Genomic DNA, 23,725 nt, shown 5'->3' with positions numbered 1-23,725 from the left:
TATAAGAAGGATATCGTGAAAAAAGTATGCATTTAAGCTGAAAACTGTTGGTTGGCACAGCTAAAATTACAGTTACGAATCATGCTTCGTACTTTTTCACTCGACGTATTATTCGAGGGAGGTGAAATTCAAATAATCGCGGGCTCCTATCAGATCGTATTACGTGGAAATTGTATCAGCTGGTTACATTGAAATGCGGTTATGCAGCGCTTACATTAAAATAATTTAACAGGCGAATGATAAGCGGCCTACAAACATCCTCGTATGCGACTCAACTACTTTTATGAGCAAAATAAAATTTACACGCTCATATAGTAGCTCATGAAAGTATTTGAATGCTTGTAGAAATCTTTTATGAATATACTATAGAAAATATTTTCAAACTTCATCAGTCTGGAACAAATCTGGAAATGTACAGGATAAAGAAATTCTTTGTTATAGCTTTAGCGGGTGATTTTACATCACCGAATCAGTGGAGATCTGTCAAAAAGAAGTAACCACAAAATTGACCTTAAATATCAAAATCAAATTTTTTAATTTCATGTAGTACTTACAATCAGAAACAAAAGTCTCAAAGGAACCATGGTAGCAGCTCAACCGTTCCTTTAGGAAAAGATATTTTATTAATTAAACATTTAAAAGTTTTATTAATTATATACCATATAAAAGTGATTTTATTTCGAATATATTTAAATCTCGCAGTCAGATAGAACTTACATAACACGCTATTGATGAAACTGCTAGAGATTATCGTTCATCACGTGAAATATATGCGATAATATATGTAAATAAATATATAGCGGTCTGGTCTGCATTGTTCCTTATTAATTATCAATATATTTGACGTGTTAAAGGATGATTCCTAGCAGCTTTATCAATAATACACTATGTAAAATTTACCTGTGAGTCATATGTAAATGTATTATAAATAAAATCAGTTTCACATTCACGTACATTTATATAATTGATTAAACTTTAATATCTTTTTCCAAGAGTACGGTTGAGTTCCAATCCGTAGTTGCCTTGAAACTTTTATCCCTCGTGATGAGCACTACACGATGCAATGAAAAAGTTTGACTTTTAAATACTTTTTTTGTTAACAGATTTCCACCGATCCGAAGCTGAAGAATCACCTGTCAAAGTTATGACAAATAATTTTTGAGCGTCCTGTGTTTTGAAGTTACAAGATATTTTATACATCAGTATACATTACAGAGAAACCCACAAAAGTATTTGAGCAGTCAATTATCATTATATTAATAAACCTCGATATTCAGTAAGACCATTTTTAACTTATCACATATTTAAGATAGCTATTTACGTTGTATACTAATTTCTTGGTAAATATGTGTTTACAGTAAATGTCCTGTAATTTCTTTACACACATGTATATGTGTTCGTATTGGTTTCAAATTTTACCAATATAATAACGATAGTTATGTCTTACTACAGTGGCAATGAAATTTTGAAATAATGCGCATAATATATTCATAAAAATACTTTCAATACTTTATACTTTCAAGAGCTGCTGTAAGTATCAGGACACTTTGGTCGATTTGTAGTAACAATATGCGAGTTTTACGGAAATATACAAATTATTGACGAATTAAAAATTGGAAGCAACAATCACTACCTTTTTATGGAATCACCAGGCTATAATCCTAAATTATCCATTAAAGAACATAGCAATAAAATATTTTACTATTTTGTGTATATATTTACTACTATATACATCTTCTGTTGAAATATTACTCTTTGTGATTTGGTTTTAATATCAAAGAAGTAATAATATAGTTCTATAATATTTACAAACATTAGATATGCAAGGTATTCCAGTAATCATAGTACAGTAGTAGCAAGGTAGTTTCTACAGTATATGAAAAAATAAATCGAAAATATAAAATAACAATTTTTTTATCTGAAAAGAACAACTATGCATGAGTTAGTTTCATTCCTGGCTGAATTGAAACGAATAGTTGGAAGGAAATTATTCTACTTGAACAAATAAATCGAAAATGCAGAACAAGATGTTCTCGTTGGAATCTTCGTTTTCGACAAAATTGAATTTAGATATTCGTCAAAAATGCATGTACATACGATGCTAATTATTGACGTTTCATTTCGCATTTTGAACTTAATTTCGCACGTACAATAACCTGGTGATTGTTGTCTGTTCACTCATATACAGTGACGAGCAAAAGTGTAAACACACTCCGCTGATTTTATGTAAAAGGCGATACTACGACTAATTTTTCCAGTGATCGGTAAAGATTAGGTAACAGTAACTACAAACTACGTCTGATTAACGAAATGTAATAGTTCATTTTCATTAACATTAATAATGTACAGAATATTTTATAATAATTGTGTTTTGAAACAATGTTTACAGTTTTACACGTTTCGTCAGAAACGTTTATGATAGCATGTAAATGTCAGCAAAACGAAACTGTCAATAAGCACTGATTGTCCACTGTTTCGCAGTGAACTGTTCCACACCATTGTTAGATTACTTTTCAGTTTGATATGCTTAATCCAAGATGAAGCCACTTAGTGAAGATGAAAAGAACAGTATTATTTGTTTGTGTGATAAAGGTTTGTCGTTGCGGCAAATTGCAGAGAAATGTGGTGTCAGTCACACGATAGTTGCAAGAATAAGCAAAAAGTATGTTAGTGCACCAATTTCTTCACAAAACGGTAGACCGCGACTTATTTCGGATAGAGCAGCGCGTGAAATTGCGCACTGTATTCGGTCGGATAGTTACAAAACACCAAAAATTGCTGCTCAGGAAATCGAAATAAGTGCTAGCGAATGGACCATTCGTCGCTCTTTAAAGAGAATTGGTTTTCGAACGAAGGAAAAAGAAAGTAAACCAGCTCTTTCAAACAGAAATATTAAATTACGAAAACAATTTGTTGACACCTACAAAGAATGGACGACCGAAGATTGGAAAAGAGTTATATGGAGTGACGAAACAAAAATTAACGGATTCGAATCCGACGGAAAGTCCTGGCATTGGACTTCACCTGAGAATAATGATCAACCAGGTGGTACAAAACAAAATATGAAGTTTGGAGGTGGCTCAATTATGTGTCGGGGTTGCTTTACTCACAGAGGTGTTGGTCCCTCAGTTCGAAACGAAGGTATAATGCGAAAAGAGCATTATTTGACCATTCTACAAAGTAATTTACCTTCTGTAGTTAATTCTATTGGATATAATGAACGTGAAGTAGTATCTCAACAAGACGGGGATTCTAAGCAAAAATAGTTAAAACCTGGCTAGAAAATCAAAATTTTTCTGTGATGAAGTGGCGGAAAAGAAGGCTGGCAAAATATAATATTCCACCTTCAGGTGTTCATGAATTATGGGAAAGAACGCAACAGGAATGATACAATATTGAACCACAAATAATTAAAAATTTAATTGACAGTGTGCCTCGTAGATTAAAAGCATTAAAAAAAGGTAAAGGAAAGTGGACGAAATACTAGGTTGAAACCTTAATTCGACGAGTATAATTAAAATGCAAAACTGTAAACATGGCTTGAGATGTCCATTTTTGTAAAATGTTCTGTACATTATTAATACTAATGAAAATGAACTATTTCGTTAATCAGACGCAGTTTGTAGTTACTGTTACCTTATCTTTACCGATCACTTGAAAAATTAGTCGTAGTATCGCCTTTTACATAAAATCAGCGGAGTGTGTTTACACTTTTATTCGTCACTGTATATCTAGTCAAGAATTAAGCAAGTTCGCATATTTGTGCTTAATTTTTTCATAAACAAATCGTCGAACAAAATGCATGAAGAAATTGTATTCATCTTTTTTATGTTTTTCATACAGATTCACTCTTCTAGGAATTGTTACGCGTCACGCCTTGTACTATATAGAACACTGACTTTCAAAACTCAATTTGTTTGATTTATAACATATCTACTGTTATACGTAGCTGTGATGATTATAAAGAATAAAATCACAACAATTTGTTTGACCGTAATTTTATTATCAAAATATAACTTGTCAAATATCAGCAAGTATCCAAATACTTTTGAGCAATAGTATTTCCTTGCGCTCTCATAAGTTGTTACTTCATTATTACGCGTGTAAACGTTATGAACAACGAAGAAAATTTATTAACGCTATTAACAGTAAAAAGTATTTCTTAAACGACCTTTAACGAAGATTTTTGAAGAAATGTACGATACCAAATAATAGTTTAGAGCCTCGTGGTCGTTGAAGAATAAGGACTCAAGGTGATATGTAAAGATTAAAATCGTCATGCTTGAAGGCGTGAAAGTATAATTTCATTCGAAGCTCTGAGAATAAAACGAAAGTTAATGACACGGCAACGACCATGCAGAGTCTTAGCAAAAACACAACTATTGTTAGTAATTAAATACGAGATACAAAAAACTCAAAGTGACAATCGATCAATTATATGCTAACATGCCTGCTTAAATGATATCAAACCACATCAAACACCAAAAAAATAAGAAAAATATTCACAGAGAATGTAGTAGTAATTGCAAATGCCTTAAAAACATAGGAATAAGCTTAAAAAGACAAATAGAATTAGATTGATGAGTTTGAGAACTTACCCTTTGGTCGTTCTGGAGCGGGTTTACGAAAGCCATGAAGGGGTACGTCACCACCGCTTTGAACAGTTTTATAGGCCAGTCTTTGTTCAACTTGACTCAGCGGGCTGATATCTTCCTTGCGACGAAACACCAGAGTAGAATCGCTTTCGTATCCTGATTCTTTAAGAGCACTGTAAAAAAAAAGGATTTCCATAACTTTAAAGTAATGATTAATTTTTAGAAGATTATAAAAATAATAGGAATAATAAACTAAGATATATTGTAATTAAATTATAATATAATTTCCATAACTTTAAAGTAATGATTAATTTTTAGAAGATTGTAAAAATAATAGGAATAATAAACTAAGATATATTGCAATTAAATTACAATGTAATTTCCATAACTTTAAAGTAATGATTAATTTTTAGAAGATTTTAAAAATAATAGGAATAATAAACTAAGATATATCGTAATTAAATTACAATGTGTTTGGTAAATAGTGACATTTCATTGCGGAGAGTATGTTCACGCTATTAATTCTTAGGATATTTTCATTCATTTTCATTTCATTTGTGAGAAAAATAGGAAAAGTCAAAGGTTTGCCATTTTCGATACATAATGCGAGTCTTAATAGATTTATTTAATTTATTATCATTTTCATATAATGACATGAATATTTCACATAATGATAATAGTTATACTATAAATATCTACAAATTATATAAAAGCGGAGTAATTATCTACAAGTTCACCGAATGCCCGATTCCGCCGATTTTTGAACATGTAGAAATAAACATTTTGAATAACATTTTCCTATATATATAACTCCCGCATGGCCTTAATTTTCGAGATATTAGCAAAAAATTGTTGGTATCACTACAGTGAATTCTGTGAATTCTTTTCGGCTTGGCCACGCAACGCGCTAGCCAAGTTACGTCCATTCATGGTTAAATACTTAGACGCCACAACCGCAACATTTCCAATAGAAGCTGGCATACTCCAAGGCAGTGTCCTCAGACCCCTGCTCTTCTCCATCTACAATGCCGATTTACCAACTTTAACAGAGATAACCACAGCGACATTCGCTGATGACACAGCGCTATTAGCATCTCACGCAGACCCGATAATTGCATCCCCCACTCTTCAGCGAGGTCTCGACTCTATGGAAAAGTGGTTCCACAAATGGAGCTTCAAAATTAATGAAAATAAATCGACACATGTAACCTTCACGCTGTGAAAACAAACCTGCCCTCAGGTGCCCATCAACAATATTACTATTCCTAACAAGGACTCAGTCAGATGACTTTGGACAGGAGATTGACATGGAAGCAACTCAAGACTAAACTCAAAAAATTCTACTGGCTCATTGGCCGTCGCTCCAACTCAAGCACACAGAGCAAAATATTGCTATATAAAGCCATACTAAAACCTGTTTGGACCTATGGGATCCCAACTATGGGGAACTGCGAGTAACTCCAACATAGAAATTCTTCAACGATTCCAATCAAAAACACTAAGATCCTTAATAACTGCACCTTAGTATGTCACCAACGAAACAATCCTCAAGATACCCACAGTCAAAGAAAAAATATACAAGTTCAAAGGCAGATATAACACAAGAGTCAACAACCACCACAACCCATTAGTCACCCAACTACTTGACACGACGGATCAGACCCGCGGACTAAAAAGAAAATACCCTTTAGATTGAAGCATTAAATTCAACTAGAATCAAACATAATATAAATTATTATAATCCAAGTTACTGTACCACGCCAAATGAAGTTACTTAAAATTCTCAATGAGAATTGCTTGTAAATTGACGACCAAAAAAAAAGTTACATCCAACCTCACTTCTTACCACGTGCCCTGTCTACCATGTGTAGCTCCCCATTTTCATACCTCTATACAGTTGTACGATGTTCGTCCGATGTACAGAATATTCAAAAATTATTTGTTATTGCTTTGGGAAATGATTCTACACTTTCGAATGGAGATCTGTTTAAAAAAGCAACCGAAAAATTGACCTTTTTAATTCCAACATGTAACACTCATTACGAGGAATATGAATTTCAAAGGAAGCATGACTGACAAATGAACTATCTTTTAGGAAAAAATGTCAATGTTTTATTAGCCCTTACATCTGTAATTTGGTTGCATTTCAAGCGCGAATGCAGAAATCAGTTAGATATTAGGCTGTTTATCTATTGCAAGAAATATTAGAACTATGGAAAAAATAACAATAAAAACACTATCTTTATCCTCTGATACTACACCTCAACACTAATACTTTTGTTTGACACCCTAGGCTTGAAAGAATGTGACAGCAAAGATTATTTGTCACAGGAATGATTGGCTGACAAAGATTATTTGCCAGTAGTATAAAAGGATGACAAAAATTATTTTCCACCAAACGAAAGGCTGACAAAGATGACTTGCCAGTAAAATAAAGGAATAACAAAGATCATTCGCTAGTAGAAAGAACTGTGAGATTTATTTTAAAGCGAACTGTATATAAATTGAATGTGTTTGGTGTGAAATGTTTCTAAATTGGAAATGAGTTAAGACTCAAGGAACTGGTGAATAAGTTGTTACTGCAGACTGACTAAACTCATCCGGGATAAAGCTCTTATAGCCTCCCATACGCGAGATGTTGGCGGAGCTAAAACACGCAGATTGGTTGTCTAAGCATTTTCGACTTTTCAAAAGTGGCGCAAACTTGCGATTGTGAGCGGCTTGACGCAGGAAAGGAGTTGTAGGTCAGACAGCTAATTACAACTGTATGAAACGTATGGTTTTATTGGATGCGCGACTATTAAGGTAATGCCCCTTCTAGATATGATACAATATCGACTTTTATGTTCGACGGTCCGACCACGACCCTTAAACTTCGTAAGACGGAAGATGACTATATCTACTATACGACTAACTGTGCGTATATGACTGTCGTGTCTGGCAGTTGGACCACGACCTGGGAGTGTCATCAGACGGGGGACCACACTGCTCTTGATAACTGATCCTTCGCTCCTCTATCCCTCGTGTGTGGCGACCAAACCACGACCTTTCATTTTCGTCAAAGAGGAGACAACAGCTATTGACGACTAATTTCTTACATCTGCCCGGTTATTGATCGCTCAAGATGGGGATGAAGGATAAAAGTTTTATGACACTGTTGGCTCTTCAAGAGCTTTCGGGCCTATACACTTCTTAGGGCTCACTCAGCAGTGTCATAAATCCTTACCTTTTTAATGATATTGAATAGGTGGTCAATTTAATACGATTGGTAACCTTCCTTCAGTAGGTGACTACCTCCGCGTTATTAGCACAGAGCGATCCTCGAGAGCCTGCACGGGAATTTCGCAAGTTCTACTTAATGCAACAAACTCTTATGACGCGTGCTGACTCGACCAATGCTGGAATAAAGGTTAAAAGAAGGGAAAACACCTGAATCCCTGACCGTGACAAGCAACTGCTATCGAATAGCAACAGAACAAATGTTCAATGGCTGCATAAGGTTATTGGTGTTAGGAAAGACAGAATTTCTTGGGCTTATAAACATAAACGTACAAAGGCGTAAAAATATAAAAGCATAAACGTATGAAGACATATATATGCGCAAGAATATAAATGAATAAAGGGATAAAAATATCAATCCAAAATATAAGATGAGCGTAAGAAGAAATTCTGATTTGGTATATAAAATTTAGTATATAATAACGAGCGAAGGATATCTTTGCGTAATAAGTTTAAAAAGTAACAAATGAAAGAAAGTAAAGAGATAAAATGAAGTAAAAAGATATCTCTAAAATAAAAACTATAATCTACAAATAACTAGACTAAACCCTAAAACAAAAATGGGAGAAGGATGTAAATTAAATAATTAAAAACACTAAATTCTCTCGACATTCATTGGTGGATTGCTGTAGTAAAAATGCTGATTTTAGCATTGAAATGTATTGCGTTGAGTGGGTTAGATCGTGTGGAATCGTGTGTTTTCCCATTCTTTACGAAGGACGACGAAGAACATATTTGTCAGAAAATCATTTTCCAGTTCATAGGCGCGAGTCGGGAGGCGCAAGCAAACAAATATTTTACAACTTAATCCATCATCTTTCGAAAGCTTCACGGCTCGGAGTTTGAGGTCGCGGAGCTATAATATTTCAAAACATTGACCGTGTTTACGAACAAATAAACGACGGTAGCTTCGCGTCTCGACATTATTCTCCTGAAACCTTTGTTCCTCGTGATGAATACTACAGGTTGCAATTAAAGAAAATTAGACTTTGAACATCATGCTCAAGGTAAATTTTGCAGTCACTTTTTTTAACAAATCTCCATCGATAGGAAGGTCATCATCATCTCTAAAGGCCATAGCCAATAATCTTTGAAGACCCTGTACATTGGTATTAGTTTATAGTTTATCATTAAAACATCCATTTCCCCGCCACACCAACGAAACTGTGTAATTGGAAAAATTAGTGAATTCTATAATTGTGCGTCTATGGCAGCGTATACATCAATGTCAGCTGTGGACCACTGGCCGCTTATCTTCTGTTTACAAACGAGGGTCAGACGAATATAAAGGTGCAACTGCATATGCAAGGCAGCAATAAATGACTGTTATAGCTCAATTAAAAATAAATATCATCAATGTATGTATTGCGTTTAAGTTTGAGTTAGCTTCTTTCATCTGGCCCACGCGAGGCGGCCGGATACACATTGACTGCCAGACGAATTTTCCATGGTTTGCCCAAGGCGGCGACGTAAACTTTTCATTATGCGATGCATATTATGTTGAAATATTATTTGCAGCAAATAAAATGAGTTATAAAATCATGCTTGAAGCATTTTTCGTGGTGAGGGCCACCGGTGGCCCTCACGGCGCTATAGCCAAATCGAGTGCCGGTCACCGGTGACCCCCATGGCAGTCAACGTGTTAAAATAATAACAACTATTCAATTTCGTAAAACATTAATTATTTATTCGGCTATTGTTACACTCAATTTGTTATTATGTCACGCAAGCGTTGCCATCCACCTCACGACGGCTGGATTAAGGAGACTGTCGCAAACCCAAACCCAACACATTGATGACAATCACTTTTAATTGAGTTTTAAGTTATATATAACAGATATTTCTTGCAGCCTCGAATATATAGTTGTGTACGGAGCTTTAAGTTCGCTTAACCCTTATATAGTATGTTCATGTTATAATGAATCATTATACCTGTCTGCCGCAAGGTTCCTGACAACTAATACTAACGCATACGATGTTACGGACGCACAATCCAGTTGACGCACATTTTTCGTTGATTATGTAAATAAATTCAGGAAGCAAAAATGTTAGATATGTACTTTTTCATTCGAAGATTATAAAAAATAAAAAGTTATGAAGAATCGAAAATTTAAAAAATTAAATGTTTCTGACCATGTACCGAACGTACAAGAACGCTTGACGTTACAAGTCTGCAACACCGCAACACACTTTCGTAAACCTGCTATATAACTTCGATAACCGATACGCGTATCCTGGTTCTATATGTATACGATCACGATCATACAACCCGCTAAGAAAAACCAACAAAATTGAGTTGTGTACAGCTGTAAAAAATCAACACAGCTGATCAACAAAGTCCGCGTTCTTGCGAGACAGACAAAGATGAGTAGAATGTTCCTGCTTTTTGTCAGAAACATTCGTCGCACGTATGCGCAAAACGAGAATCTTCTTGTCTTCCATGTTAATTTTTACAAATAGTGACGACACTTTTTGGACGGTTTTCCCTAGGTTCCACTATATATATATCGCGGAGATGAAAGGACACCGAAGCCTTCCCTTTGGAATTTTGGGAAAATCCCTTAACACTTTAATCTAGATTCTACCATAGCCGTAATTAAGCAATTGTCGTCATTCAATCCGATTGTATTTGTTCGAGATTTGTGATAATGAGCTTCGGCTCGAGGCGACAACCAGTCGCCAAACGTAGCCGCGATCAAGGGATGAACGTTTGTCTAACAAAGGTATGGAATAACAGAATAGCTCTCCTTAAAAAGAAATAGTTGTAGCGGCACTCGACAGTAAACATTCCAACGGTTTCTGTCTCGTGGCTCGCCACAGTACATGTTTAGTTATCCTGAGGATCCGTTATAAATCTTAAGATTTAGTTAACTAAAGTCCTTCAAACAGACAAACAGCCTTTGTCCCAACTACGGGAAGATAGGGGAAATCTATTTTTTACGAACGACGCTTCCCGCTAGCAACTTTCCCTCAAGGACGGCTAGCATCCTTCTCTAATCACCAACATGGAAATTGACCAATTAACAGCAACGTCAATTTCCCTCACTTTCTGAATGAAGGCATATCTCCTCGAATCCAATGATCTCGTGTCCATAGACACACCCCATAATAGTTTTCTCTGGAGCATCATCATGACGGAAAGTCATTCTCTCGCAAGGTCTTATTATCGAGTTACATAGCGCCCTTACGCTCGGTGGATCTTCTACGTTTTAACAAAGAGTTAGCCCAGTAATACTTGTACCGTAGACAAGGAAGTGGGTACAACTTGGACTTTGGAAGAAAGCGCATTTTGTTATCCGGTTGACCGCGGATCATTGTCAACATCATCTCGAGTATCTAATCACCACGGTTATTTGTCAAATTCTGTAATACCGTATCTGCACTATTGAATATCTTCTCTATTGCATAACAACAACGCCTAATCCAAATGAGGATTCGTTTCACGCCCCTAACCTCAACCCTAATCATAGTGTGAACCCGACATATATATATGACGGATTATCATTGAGGTTAGAGGCGTATAATGAATCTTCACGTGAATTGGCCATCGTTGTTATGTACTATAGATGATATTTTACTGATACAAATGTGATTATTACAGAGTTTAACAAGTAATAGCGGCGATTGAATATTCGAGATGTTGATGACAATGAATTTAGGTTCAATAACGAATCCGCGATCAACGGGATGACGAATGCGATTTCTGCCACAGTCTAAGTCGAACTCAACTTACTGATCCACGATTCGGGTGTACCTCAACGTACTTATCCACAATACAAGTAGAACTTATCTGACTGAATCTCAGTCCAAGTGGAACTGCCCTTATATACTCCGCTCCATAACTCTCTGTACCCCTCGGGCCAATCTTTGTTTTTAAGGAGAGCTATATAATTACTCCATAGCTCTGTTAAGTACACGTGCCTCCCGTGACCGTGGCTACGTTCAGCGACCCGTTATGTCACTTCGAGCCCAAGCCCACTCTCATAAATCTCGGGCACCCATACTCAGATTAAATCACAAACAACTATTTCTCAGTTTTATTATTTAAGAACAGCTATAATGAAAAATCTGGACTAAAGTATCGACGACCTTCCCAAACGTTTCAAAAGAAAGGCCCCGATGTCCTTACATCTCCGACATATAAATATCGAGACCTGTTTATATGATGGCTTATTCGACTGTGCACCAAAGATAAGGCGTTACAAAGTTGGCGACCAAGAAACGCGCATCCCTACGCTGCTCAAATATCAGCAAAGTTTCAATGTAACTATGTATAATTATTTATTTGATTAATAATGAAATATATGTAACGACAAAATGAACTAATTGTTTCTAGTATCCCAAATTTTCATTTCCAATAATTTTTATAATAAAAAACAGAAATGCAACAATCGAATTATAGAAAGAATTCATTGTAATATTATCGACAGCTTTTTGGGAATATCACGGAAATTAAGGCCGATGATTACATATATAGGAAAGGAAATATACTTGAAAATCATCGAAATCGGTGAAAGGGTATTCTTTCGACAAGTACATCGAGAGTAATAATAATTTCCAGTTAAATATAAAATACCCAGTTAGCCCCAAAGAAATCATTAATATCAAAATGTGTTATGAACTGATTAAGTCACGTGTTTCATATGTTCCGAGCCAAATTTTGTTTAAAAAATTGTAGTTTTCGAAGTTTTTGAATACTTTAATATAATCCTAATTAAATTACGCTAAAAAAGATTTAATAATTTATAATACAATATAATAAAGCTGGATAAGTACCAAAAAATCGAAATCAAAGTTGGACACTTATCCAGTAAAGGTATGGCATCTAACTATAGATAGAACTTAAAGAAGGATAGCGCCAGTGAAGAAGAAAGAGGTTCGAAAATCGGATTAATCAAAGGAAACATATCATCGAGACAATACTGAAGCAACGACGAGAACTTCTTATTTTGCATATTTTTTTATTAAAATAAGACCAAACAGCATATTTGCTTATTTGATGAAAGATAAAATATCTTTCTTCACCTATAAAACGTACGTAAATACATGTGTAAAGGTGATTTAAAGTACATCGTCTTTGACACCTTCTAAAACAGCCATCTAATAATCTAATGTACAGATCATCACACAGCATCTAATGCGGGAATGCGAGGAAATGATCAGAGTGGAAGGTATAGGAAATAATAAGGTATAGGAAGACAGGAAATAACAAGAGGACAGGAAAGAGGAAAGGATTGAATAAGAGAGATAATCAAAATAAGAAAGGAGTCATTTAAGTTATGTATTTGATAGTAAGTTAATGTTGTTTGTAAATAAAGATTTAATCACAATGCCCTTTTAAAGATAAGAAGACGAGAAAAATAAACGAATATTACTACCACTAAAATGATGTTTCGGTCATAAATCAAAAATATACTTACTGTGACATATATGGTTTCACTGGACGACTATTGCGCTGATCAAAAGGCTGAAAAAGAAAAAGTTTATTTATTAAATTCATTAAATAAGTTCATACATAGTGTTTAACATGCTTTTCATATTTTCATTGATTGATAACTTCAAATTCGTGATAGCTTTACATCGAGGATAAAAATGTATAATCAACGTTGTTTTCATATGTACACAAGACCACGCAATTATCGATACTGTGCCTACGAAACATTGAATGGCAGTTACACGATTCATGCAGCATTCGGCTACGTTAAGCGTAAATTAGTAATAAAGAATGCAAATAAATAAATGAAATGCTATTGGGGCGAGGTAACGTGAGTAAGGTATTGGGGGTAACATAGTAGCAGCATATTCAGTATTGAACGGACAAAAGAAAAATAGTTTCTTAGAGGATACATCGATAGCGATAACAGCAAAAATGTAAGCCAAACGAAAAAAGAAGGGACTACTTCGATTGATACAAATAAATAAAATACTTAAACGTATCTTTCAATGTAATGTTGCAATAGTATTATAGAATAGAGATAATTGACTTTATCAACAGGTTCTATCAATAATTTTTAAAGATAAATTGCAATAATTTAATTTTCTTGGTACTAAGGCTGCTCGTGTTGTTTATTAATTAAATGTTAATGAATATTATATAAAATAAGGTAGTAAATGGCAATAAACTAAGACTGTAATTCAATAATACTTCGATATTAAAGTTAATTTCTCTACAAAATTTGAAAATGCGACAATATTTTAGCTTTAGAATATGAAAAATATTACAAAAAATTATACAAATTATAAGAAAATTTTTATTACTTTAAATTGTTAAAAAGAAAACTTTATGCAATGTTAATAGAAGCAAAGGATAACAGATATAAAAAAAAACGAAGAAAGGAAAAGTATAAAGGACAAGGAAAGACTTATGGTCCTACTTTTGTATTTGTTATCCTTGCCTTTCGTACGGTGAATTTTACAAAATAAAAGTTAAAATAAAAAAGTCAAAACATCTACTAAACTAATCATTTTTTTTTTTTTGTAGGAAAACTCAAGTTGAATCGATTAATGTACAAAAAATATATAATTTCATCTAAAAAAACAAAGTTGACCTTTACATGACCTTTACGCGCCTAGCTACAGAAAAAATAATAACATCAAAAAAGGCCAATCAAATATTGTCTGAAAAAGTTTTCGCTACAGATAACACTAGAGATGCAGGTCAAGATGTTCCTATCAGATATTGCCATGCACACGAGGCGTTCGCGGCAATTTGGATCAGCATTTTTTTCGTGAACAATAAGTATGAGGAAAAAATGAAAGAGAGAAAAGATGAATGATTCAAAGTGAACTACGTATTAATAATAATATTCTTCTCGCAAGTGCAAATATGCATGTACATTTTGTACAGTTGGACTATTTCTTTAGGTAAGTGACCTTTCTTCTTTTTAATACATGGAATCCTTTCATTTTATGAAAAAAGTATTCGGTTAACGTGGTAAAAAATTAATTAGTTTAAAAGATATCCTAACTTTAATTTTGTAAAATATCATATGATAAACAAGGAAAAACAAAACGCAGCACTCTCGTATTTATATCTTCTTTATCTCATATATGGTAATTTCTACACAATTGAAATTAGAATATCTTTTAAACTAATCAATTTTAGACCATGTTACCCTAACACTTTTTCTCGCAGAGTGAATGAAAGGATTCATATATGCAAAAAAAAGGGAGCTTTCCACTTAAAAAAATAGTGCAACTGCAAAATGCACATGCATATTTGCACTTACAAAAAGAATATTATTGTTATTATGTAGTTTAGTTTAAACCATTCATATTTTCCTTCTTTTATCAGTTCGATAAACTTATCGTTTACGAGAAAAACGCTTATCCGAATTAGCGCGAGCACCCTATACAGGCTATAATACTGGTTTAATAATCCGACCGAATGATCTTTTTCCTTTTCCATAACTTCCAGAACTGAAATTTTTTCTAATTCTTTTACGTTTCTCCTTTTTCGTCGCGACGAATTCACATATAAAAGCAATATTCTGTTGTCTCCATATAAACTGCAAATTGTTACTCCAAATATTAAATTAAAAATGTTTTGCAAATAAATGACTGAAAAATAAATGACTAAAAAAAATGACTGAAATCGTTTTTAAGTAAATTAAATAAAAATTATATTTTTATTAATAAACTTCCTTTCTTTATTAAAACTACTTCTCTACTAAAAGTATTGAAATTATAAATTAATAAATTAGAAAAAAATGTTAAAAATATTATAAAATATTGCATGTATAAGACACATTAAGCTATTTCTCTAAGTTCTAATCGAATGCCTATAATAAATAAAACCAAAATTCCTAATATTAATTATCAGATGTAATACTGGAATTTAATGAACACTGTATACAAAAGCGAAAGTTGTCTATGTGAAAAATTATTTTCTCTTGATTCAATTAAAATATTGATAGTTTGAGATTTTAGAATATCTATAGGATAACGCATGAATATTTCTGATATCTCATGTTCAAAATAATTTATATGAATTTCATTTGATGCATCACAATCAGCTGTTTGAAATTCTTATAACAATCTTTATCAAAACATCTTAAAGAAGAAGGAAACATTCCTTCATAATCCTTTATTAAAACCAATAATATAAAAAAGTATAAGAAAATTATTTGCACAAGGAAACAACCTAAAAAAGTGAGACAAACCATATTGAATAAAAATTCATGTGTTCCTTTCAACTCGCGTAGCGAACTGAAACTCGTTCTACGGACAGCGTTCTTATCTCAACAACTATTTGCGAACTTTACTGCGCTCGCAACCCTTATTCTTCGACATATCTTCTGATAACAGAACGTTCTGGACATCGAATTGTTAAGTCGAGCAACAAGTTCTTGACGATTGACAAGCACGCTAGAAGACAAGAGGTTTAAATAAGACAAAGATGATTGGAAGATGTTAAAAAGTATAGATAAGCAGAAGATACACACGTGCAACGAGAGATTCAGACAGCTACACGGAAGATAGTAAATGAAGAAAAAGAAGTAAGAATATTACATATGCATACTGTAAGCATAAATTCGTGATACAATTGAAGTGAAGAAAATTCTACAATTCAAAATTGCGTGAAAATCTAGAATAATCAAATTGCGTTGGAACCTTCATTTTTTTTTTTTTTTTTTTTTCATTTTTTCAAGGTTGAAAAGGTATACAATAGTCCATGAAAGTATTTGATTATTTACCATAGAAAACTTTTATGTACATATTATATGTGTTACATTAAATATTTTGAAATTTCATTGGCACTATAACGAAACAACTATCATGATTATAATGGTAAAATTAGAAATCAATCTGAAAATGCGTGCGTACAAGTTACAAGATATTTGCTGCAAACTATATTTAGTAAAAAGATTAGTATACAGCATGAACAAACATTTTCAACATATAATATGTGTTAAAAATGGTTCCACTGCATATCGAAGCTTATTAGTATAATGGTAGTCCAGTGTTTAAATATTTTTGTGATCTCTGCGAAAGATATACTTCAACAAAATATTTTGTTCGAGTCTCGTTGCAGGTACTAATGAAATTTCAAAATGTTGCCTATACCATTCGTGAAAGTTTTTAGAAGCATTCAAACACATTTTTGCTTAATTCCCAACGAGACAGGTGTCGCTATCGTTCCAAATAAATCGATATTATCTACATTTTAGAATAGCAGTATTAAAAATGACGATACGAAATAAATTATTTCAAATAATTATTTCCTATTTCAAGTGCAATAACTCGGAACCCTCGCTCGCGAGAACATTGAGGATAAGAACAAAGTAACATGTGCATTTACTACTAGAATCAAATATTGTAATTACATTTCAGGTAAGGATAATTCAAGATTCCAGTTATAAAAAGAAATTTAGTAATACGTGGGAAGAGTACTAGAAGCGCTTGCTTGCTTCGAAGCTTCAGAAACGCGCAGGAATATGAAATTATCGCGCGAAAACGTGGGCTCACTTTCGCAGTGATTGTCTTCTCCTTATTGTGACGTCCAATTTAAAGTTCTCCGGCGGCAAACAAGCCGCTGTGTTGTCGTCTAATTATACTTCTAGCAACAGCTCATAGAGGGCGAGCGACATTTCATCCAAGTAATAAGCGTACGTTACAATGTTGCCATTCTCATACGTTTTCGCAAACGCGGGTTCCGAGTTAAGTGGATAACCCTGTATAATTTTCCCAGCTATATTAAGTTTTGTTAGATACAGGATTAGGTGGTTGTTTTATATGTGAAAATAAATGGAAAACGTAGAATAAAATTTTGTCGTTTAAGGCATTGTTTTAGATAAAATAAAGTTTAAATAAAATATGTTCGATGATCAGATTCCTGATTTTCGTTTTATTATGATCTATAGAATCTCCTTGACTTTACTTGTACCACAAATTTATACCTACGATGTATAGAATAAGGCTATCGTTACAGTAGATTTGTGTTCTGTGGAACTGTCGTTCTGACTAGTGAAAACCAAAATGCATATATAATAACGTATATGAATTATTTATAAGCTATATCGATGAACTCGATAAATAGAAATACAGAGGAAACCGATAATTACAAGGATGACTTTGATTTATTTTGGTATTTGTGATTATTTATGCTCTCTCTCTCTCTGAAAAATAAATTTGTGGAAATACGTCCGTTTCTTTAAACGTCACATAACATTGACGACTTCATAAAAAAATGAATTGATCAGTTTGGCTTCTGAAAGGCATATATTTAATCATTCTGATATATTTTTCAGAGCAACAGTTCACCAGAATACGCACCCACAGTAGCCGCCATATCCTAAGACCGGTAAAGAGAAAGAGAGAGATTCGAGTAATAGAGGACAACGTCATCGTGCATTCTACTTGTCGACGATGTTGCGGCCTCTAACCCGTGAAACAGCCGACGTCTGAACGTTGGCGGTGAGAAGAGAAGGTGTCGTTGATGATGGTGACGATAGCATAGTGTGATTGGTGCTGGAAATAGAAGAAGACGTAGAAGAAGAAGAAGTGGGCGAGACACGTTGGTGATGGTGATGATGGTGGTGGTGGTGATGGTGATGATGGTGGCGATGACGATACTGTTCGTCGCTGGTAGCCTCTAGGAGCGTCGATCTGATAGCGGTCGATCTATCGCCTGTCGGCGAGCTTGATCGACGTAAGCAACGATCTGGCAACACGAAGCTCTTGGATCTTCCTTCCAGCATGCCAGCGTGCCAACCACAGTCGGCAGCAGCCCGTTCAAGAGGTCGTACAATCCGATCGATTTTCGAATCATCCTTGCCACTTTTCGTCCCGATCGTTCTTTCTGTCGATCGATCGAGATTATAATCGAACACGTTTATGCTCGACCATAGCTTTGAGCCGGTTTCAGATTTCATGTTCTGGACACTGGCACGGGAGCTTTTCTCCACGAGACTCGAACGAGATTTCGAGACGACCTCGAGGGTTTTCGAGCTGCTGACCGCTGATACCCTTACATTGTAACTGCTCTCCGGTCGGTAGGAGAGGCTCAGAGCACGGTGGCTCAGCTGTGCATCTCGGAGCTCCTTCATTTCCATACCCTGGGGATGTCCATTCTCGTTCAACCACTGTCCCGTTGTTATTTAGCGTTGTTATACAGTCGGTGTCGGTGTCGTCGTCGTGGTTGTTGTAGGTAGTTGCAGTTGTCAACGGCATCGTCCAGGGACCAGGGAAAGACGCGTTATCCGGGACCGTCCAAAGTGCACACGAACGGACACGATACGTAAACACCAAAGACACACACACACACACACATGGACATCGATCACGAGATACGTAGTACCAATAGAATAGTTTTTCGGTTAAACAGAGACAATTCCAGCGAATAATAGGAATTTTTACTTGATTTCGACATCTTTTTAGAGAAATTGTCTCTAGGAATGGGAGTGTGAATTTTAAGTAGGTTCACATGCATGGGTCACCTCGTGCGTTTTTTATTAGGTGCAAGGGGCTCGATTATATTAACACACAAAGATTCAATTGTTACATTACTCGAAGCTGTTAGTTTGAGAAAATTTGATGCTAAAAATGGTACAAAAATACGACGGGAGAAGGAAATGTTTTTGAGTTTTTGATTATCGAGTTTTACGTGAAATTATAGTTCACGATACTTTGATGTCTCACTAGCGTATTTTAAAAGTGAAATTAATTAGATGCTTTCGAAATGGATATTCTATAGCTAGATTAGTAAAATATTCAATAGATGAAAGATCAGATTCGAATAAAACGAAAGGTAAATTTTAATTTTAAATGTAAGTATACGTATCGATCGTATTCTTCCTCAATGACTTCGTTATGTAACTAAATATGACACTTAAGGTTATTTAACGGCAAACTACGTGACTTGAAAAATTTAAGGGCTGAATGCAATCCATTTCGACCGTACAAACTATCCAGGCTGATAGGAAAAAGAGATGTACAGGACTCGATATCGAAGATGAGGAAGTGGAATGAGGAAAAAGTGGAGCTGATCCTTATTTAACTACGATTAAATATAAATGTGTCGTACCCCGTCAAATATATCCATGACCTCGTCCCACCACTAGAAACATAGAATTAAATATAGCGTTAATTTCTGCACTAACCATGTAAGGTTAAAAATGATATTAAAATGGATAAAAATAACTGAAGAATGTATTTTTTTGTGACTGCTTTTCATTCGCTACATATTACATACGAATACATTTCTAACATATTTAATTGATTTTTATTTACATTTCTAATGAAGTAAATTACTGATTTAAATTTCTTAAAAAATACTAAAAATAAATATGGCAGAAGAAACATTAAAATAAATGTTAAATATTTATTTCTTCGTAATTCAAAAGACATTTTTTTATAATTAAAGCTAATTGCTCTAAATACGATATCATTGAAAATTAATGGATATTTTCAAGCTTTTATATTTTTATCTGCATATTCTCTTCTGTCTGACAAAAATATTTTAATTTTTAGATGAAAAGCAAGTCACTGTTTCTGATCATTAAAAGCAGCGCTACTGAAGCTAACTAAATAAAGAAATTAAAACTGAAAAACGAGTATGATAAAATATCGATAAGCATGGACGAGACTGCGTGCGCTCGATACTTCGGAAACTCTAAACACATCGAAATATTTTTACGCTCGAAAGAAACGTAACATGACGTTCATGTGGCGAAAGAACGTGTCACGCGTCAACAAAAGAAGCTTTCGAAAAACCAAGTAAGAAAAACAATTGTTTCGTATCGTAAACTGATTTCAATCGTTCGGTTAATCGTTACCTTCCTTCTCGTCCGTTTGACAGAAGTCGGCTAGAAGCAAAGCCATTTCAAACGATCAAGTTCCAGACACACTGTGTTCGGGAAGCTTCTACATACATACCGTGTGTATTGTCATTCGATAAAGTGGCGACAATAGTCGCATTAATATGCATTAATCAAGCGTCACTTTGATTAGAAATTCGCGAAAAAGCAGGCAACGCGGAATTTTCAGCCTAACTGATCGTCGAATAAATTGAATAAGACTATAGAAATTGTTCCTTGGCCAACGGACAAAGGATATGACATAATATTTCTCTACAAATTTCTAAAACTTTTTGTAACGATGGAATAAAAATAACACAGAGAGGATAAAACAATTTCAACAACATTAAAAGTACAGGCAAAATTACAGCAGAACAATTAATTTCTCAAATATTGACTATACTGTGAGTGACTATGTAAGCTATTTCAAATTCTTGATATGTCTTTTTTTTTTTTAATTCTTCACATTCACAATTTGTCCCATTTGGACATTTGGTAGAATTTTTTAACTGTTTGATTATCATGTGGGTGGCTACCCCCAGCGGGGTACCATCTTCGTGTTTGTTAGGTTATGTCCTTTGTGAGATCTGCTGGGTGTTTCTTGATATCTTAAAGTTGGATCTTTTAATCTAAGATACATTTCTTTGTTGTAATTTATTTCATTTTCAATAAGTCTCTTTTCAGATAATTATTAAATAATGATTATTTTTTACAAGGAGGGGGATATAACTAGAGTCTAGACACAAAAAAATGATAAAATTAGACATAATTGAGAACTATTTCTCCTATTTTTGAGTAGTAGAATAAACCTAGTATAGAAATCATTAAAAAGATTAGTAAATTCTATTAGTATTTTATACAAAAATTTTAACATATTAATTATTCCTATAAATTTTTATTTATTAGTTCGTAACATTTATAAATCGGTTCTTATATCGATCTTCTTCTATCGGTTCTTAAAATCTTAAAGGCGGTAAAATATTTCTGAAAAACAGCACATATAAAAATATTACATTATTAAAAATTTAAATGAATTTCAGTTAAAAAAAAAAATCTCTAAAGCAAAAGAATATTTATTAACTGACCAAGAATGTAGTTTTTCATGTCAACAATTGTTTACTATTTAACATATTCTTAATTTACAATATTATGTAATATATAATTTAGAATATATTTTTTATCTTTTATACGTAATAATACTTTGTGTTATAGTAATTTGCTAACGAGGATTCAAGTCGGGGTTTAGTCTTTTGTCCTAAAGTCCTACATGGGCGTCTTAGTACAGTAACTTTTGTAAGCTACGTATTGTATCCAATAAAAAGGTCTGCATTATCCTTCCCCCTGTCACTCGAACAGTACGAAACGTACATTTTTGTCTTATAACACGTTTCATCATAGATAATTTGCAATTGCAATCATTTGCAATTTTACAAACTAAAAGTCTTAAATAAATATCTATTGTTCCACCGTCTCTTTATTTTCATAACAAATTCATTAAAAGTATGAATTCACTGAAATTACATAAATGCTATATCCTTCCTCTGTTAGGTAATCAAGGTTTTCATATGTTTCCCGCGGAATGATTTTTATCAAAGTTATTATAGAGAAATTTCAATGAGGCATGTTCTTAAAGGAAATTTATGAAATAGGATTGCACGAAGAACAATTACTTTTTTAAAACCGTAAATATGCATACCTCCTTAGCTTCCTTTTCGGCGATCGATGACCGTCCAGGTTCGTAATCCTCGATGCGTCCAGGTTGATTTTTATAAATCTCTGAAGTATATTTTAATGTGCCATTTCTAAAATGAAAACGAAGAATTTTTATAAAAATTGTCGTTTATGTAGCATAGCTGAAAATATTTTAATCTTTAATACATTTAAATATATATATACAAAGTATTTATTTATCAAACTTACAAAAGCAACAAACTCACCAGAAATCACAGCAATTTTGATCTCTATTTCCGCCTTATAATTATAAAAATTGATCTTTTTTTATCAAAATATTATTATAAATATGCAAGAAATTTTCTAGAAAGGTAGCATTTTTATTTACATTTTTTTGAAAAAACTAAAATGGAAAGTTTGAAGAAAGCTTAAACGTTTAAGCTTTCAATAAGTAATATTGAATTACGAACATAGAAATGTAACACAACACAGATATAAGAACGTTAGTATCATATTCAAGGACAAAATAGATTTACCAAGTCTTTAAGGACTTATAGCATTCACTAAAAGGCAAAAAATCAGCAAAGGTCTTAAAATCAATCCTTTCGACTTGTTTTGACATTTGGCAAAGTTTGTTCGTTTTTACATTTGCAAAAAGATATTTATTACAGCTTCCTTTCATTGCAATATAAAATTGATGTTTGTGGATCGTAGGTCGACGCATATTTTCAAGTTATTCCTTCGTATTATAGGACATTTTTCTATTCGTATTCAAGAATTTTCTATCGTTGCTCTATAATCTGAAATCTCTCAAAAAAGAAATTCAAACCATCCTTATCTTTGCATCTAATACACAGCTTACATTTGATATTTCTTAAATCTTTGTAGATACGAAAGTACAAGATTTTACATTGGAAGAATAGATTTTGATCTTTAAACGTGTGTAATATACATCTTAAAATGCCATGTTATTTTCAATGAAATAATACAATTATTGATACAAATTATTATAACTACCTTTCTATCAATTTATCAAATTATTCATCACGAGTATGCAGCTGATAACTAAAATCTGTTTATACTGCCAGTCATAAGTATTAAATGACTTGTTAATATTGAAACAAATTGTAAGCTTCCCACTGTTTTTATTTTCCGAATATAATGTCATAAATTCGCTATTTTTTTAATTAAATATTTATCTACAATATTTATAGGCAGAAACACATAACTAGAGTAGATACAATATTTGTATAGATAAAAAGTACACAACAATTTTTCGACATTGCCTTAAATTTTTAAACAAGTTTTTTAAAAGCAGTTTTTTTAAAAAGTTATAAATATATGGGCAAGCCGATATATGATTTACATAACATAAAATATTAA

General features: G+C 33.4%; 1 protein-coding gene across 1 annotated transcript in view; it reads right to left on the bottom strand.

Annotated features, from left to right (window-relative positions):
• Window positions 1-23,725, bottom strand: part of LOC122577337 — a 345,413-nt gene that overhangs the window by 74,663 nt on the left and 247,025 nt on the right. Inside the window, exons 16-20 of the mRNA XM_043748626.1 lie at window positions 22,368-22,473; window positions 19,900-19,932; window positions 18,848-18,958; window positions 13,295-13,341; window positions 4,599-4,768 (exon numbers count right to left, since the gene is read on the bottom strand). Of these exons, the coding sequence (XP_043604561.1) occupies window positions 4,599-4,768; window positions 13,295-13,341; window positions 18,848-18,958; window positions 19,900-19,932; window positions 22,368-22,473 (467 nt within the window). The remainder of the gene's footprint in view (window positions 1-4,598; window positions 4,769-13,294; window positions 13,342-18,847; window positions 18,959-19,899; window positions 19,933-22,367; window positions 22,474-23,725) is intronic.

Source organism: Bombus pyrosoma, linkage group LG18 (assembly GCF_014825855.1).
Source record: "Bombus pyrosoma isolate SC7728 linkage group LG18, ASM1482585v1, whole genome shotgun sequence".
NCBI classification, from domain to species: Eukaryota; Metazoa; Arthropoda; class Insecta; order Hymenoptera; family Apidae; genus Bombus; species Bombus pyrosoma.
Note: the sequence above shows the minus strand (reverse complement) of the source record. Positions and strands in the feature narration are given on the sequence as shown.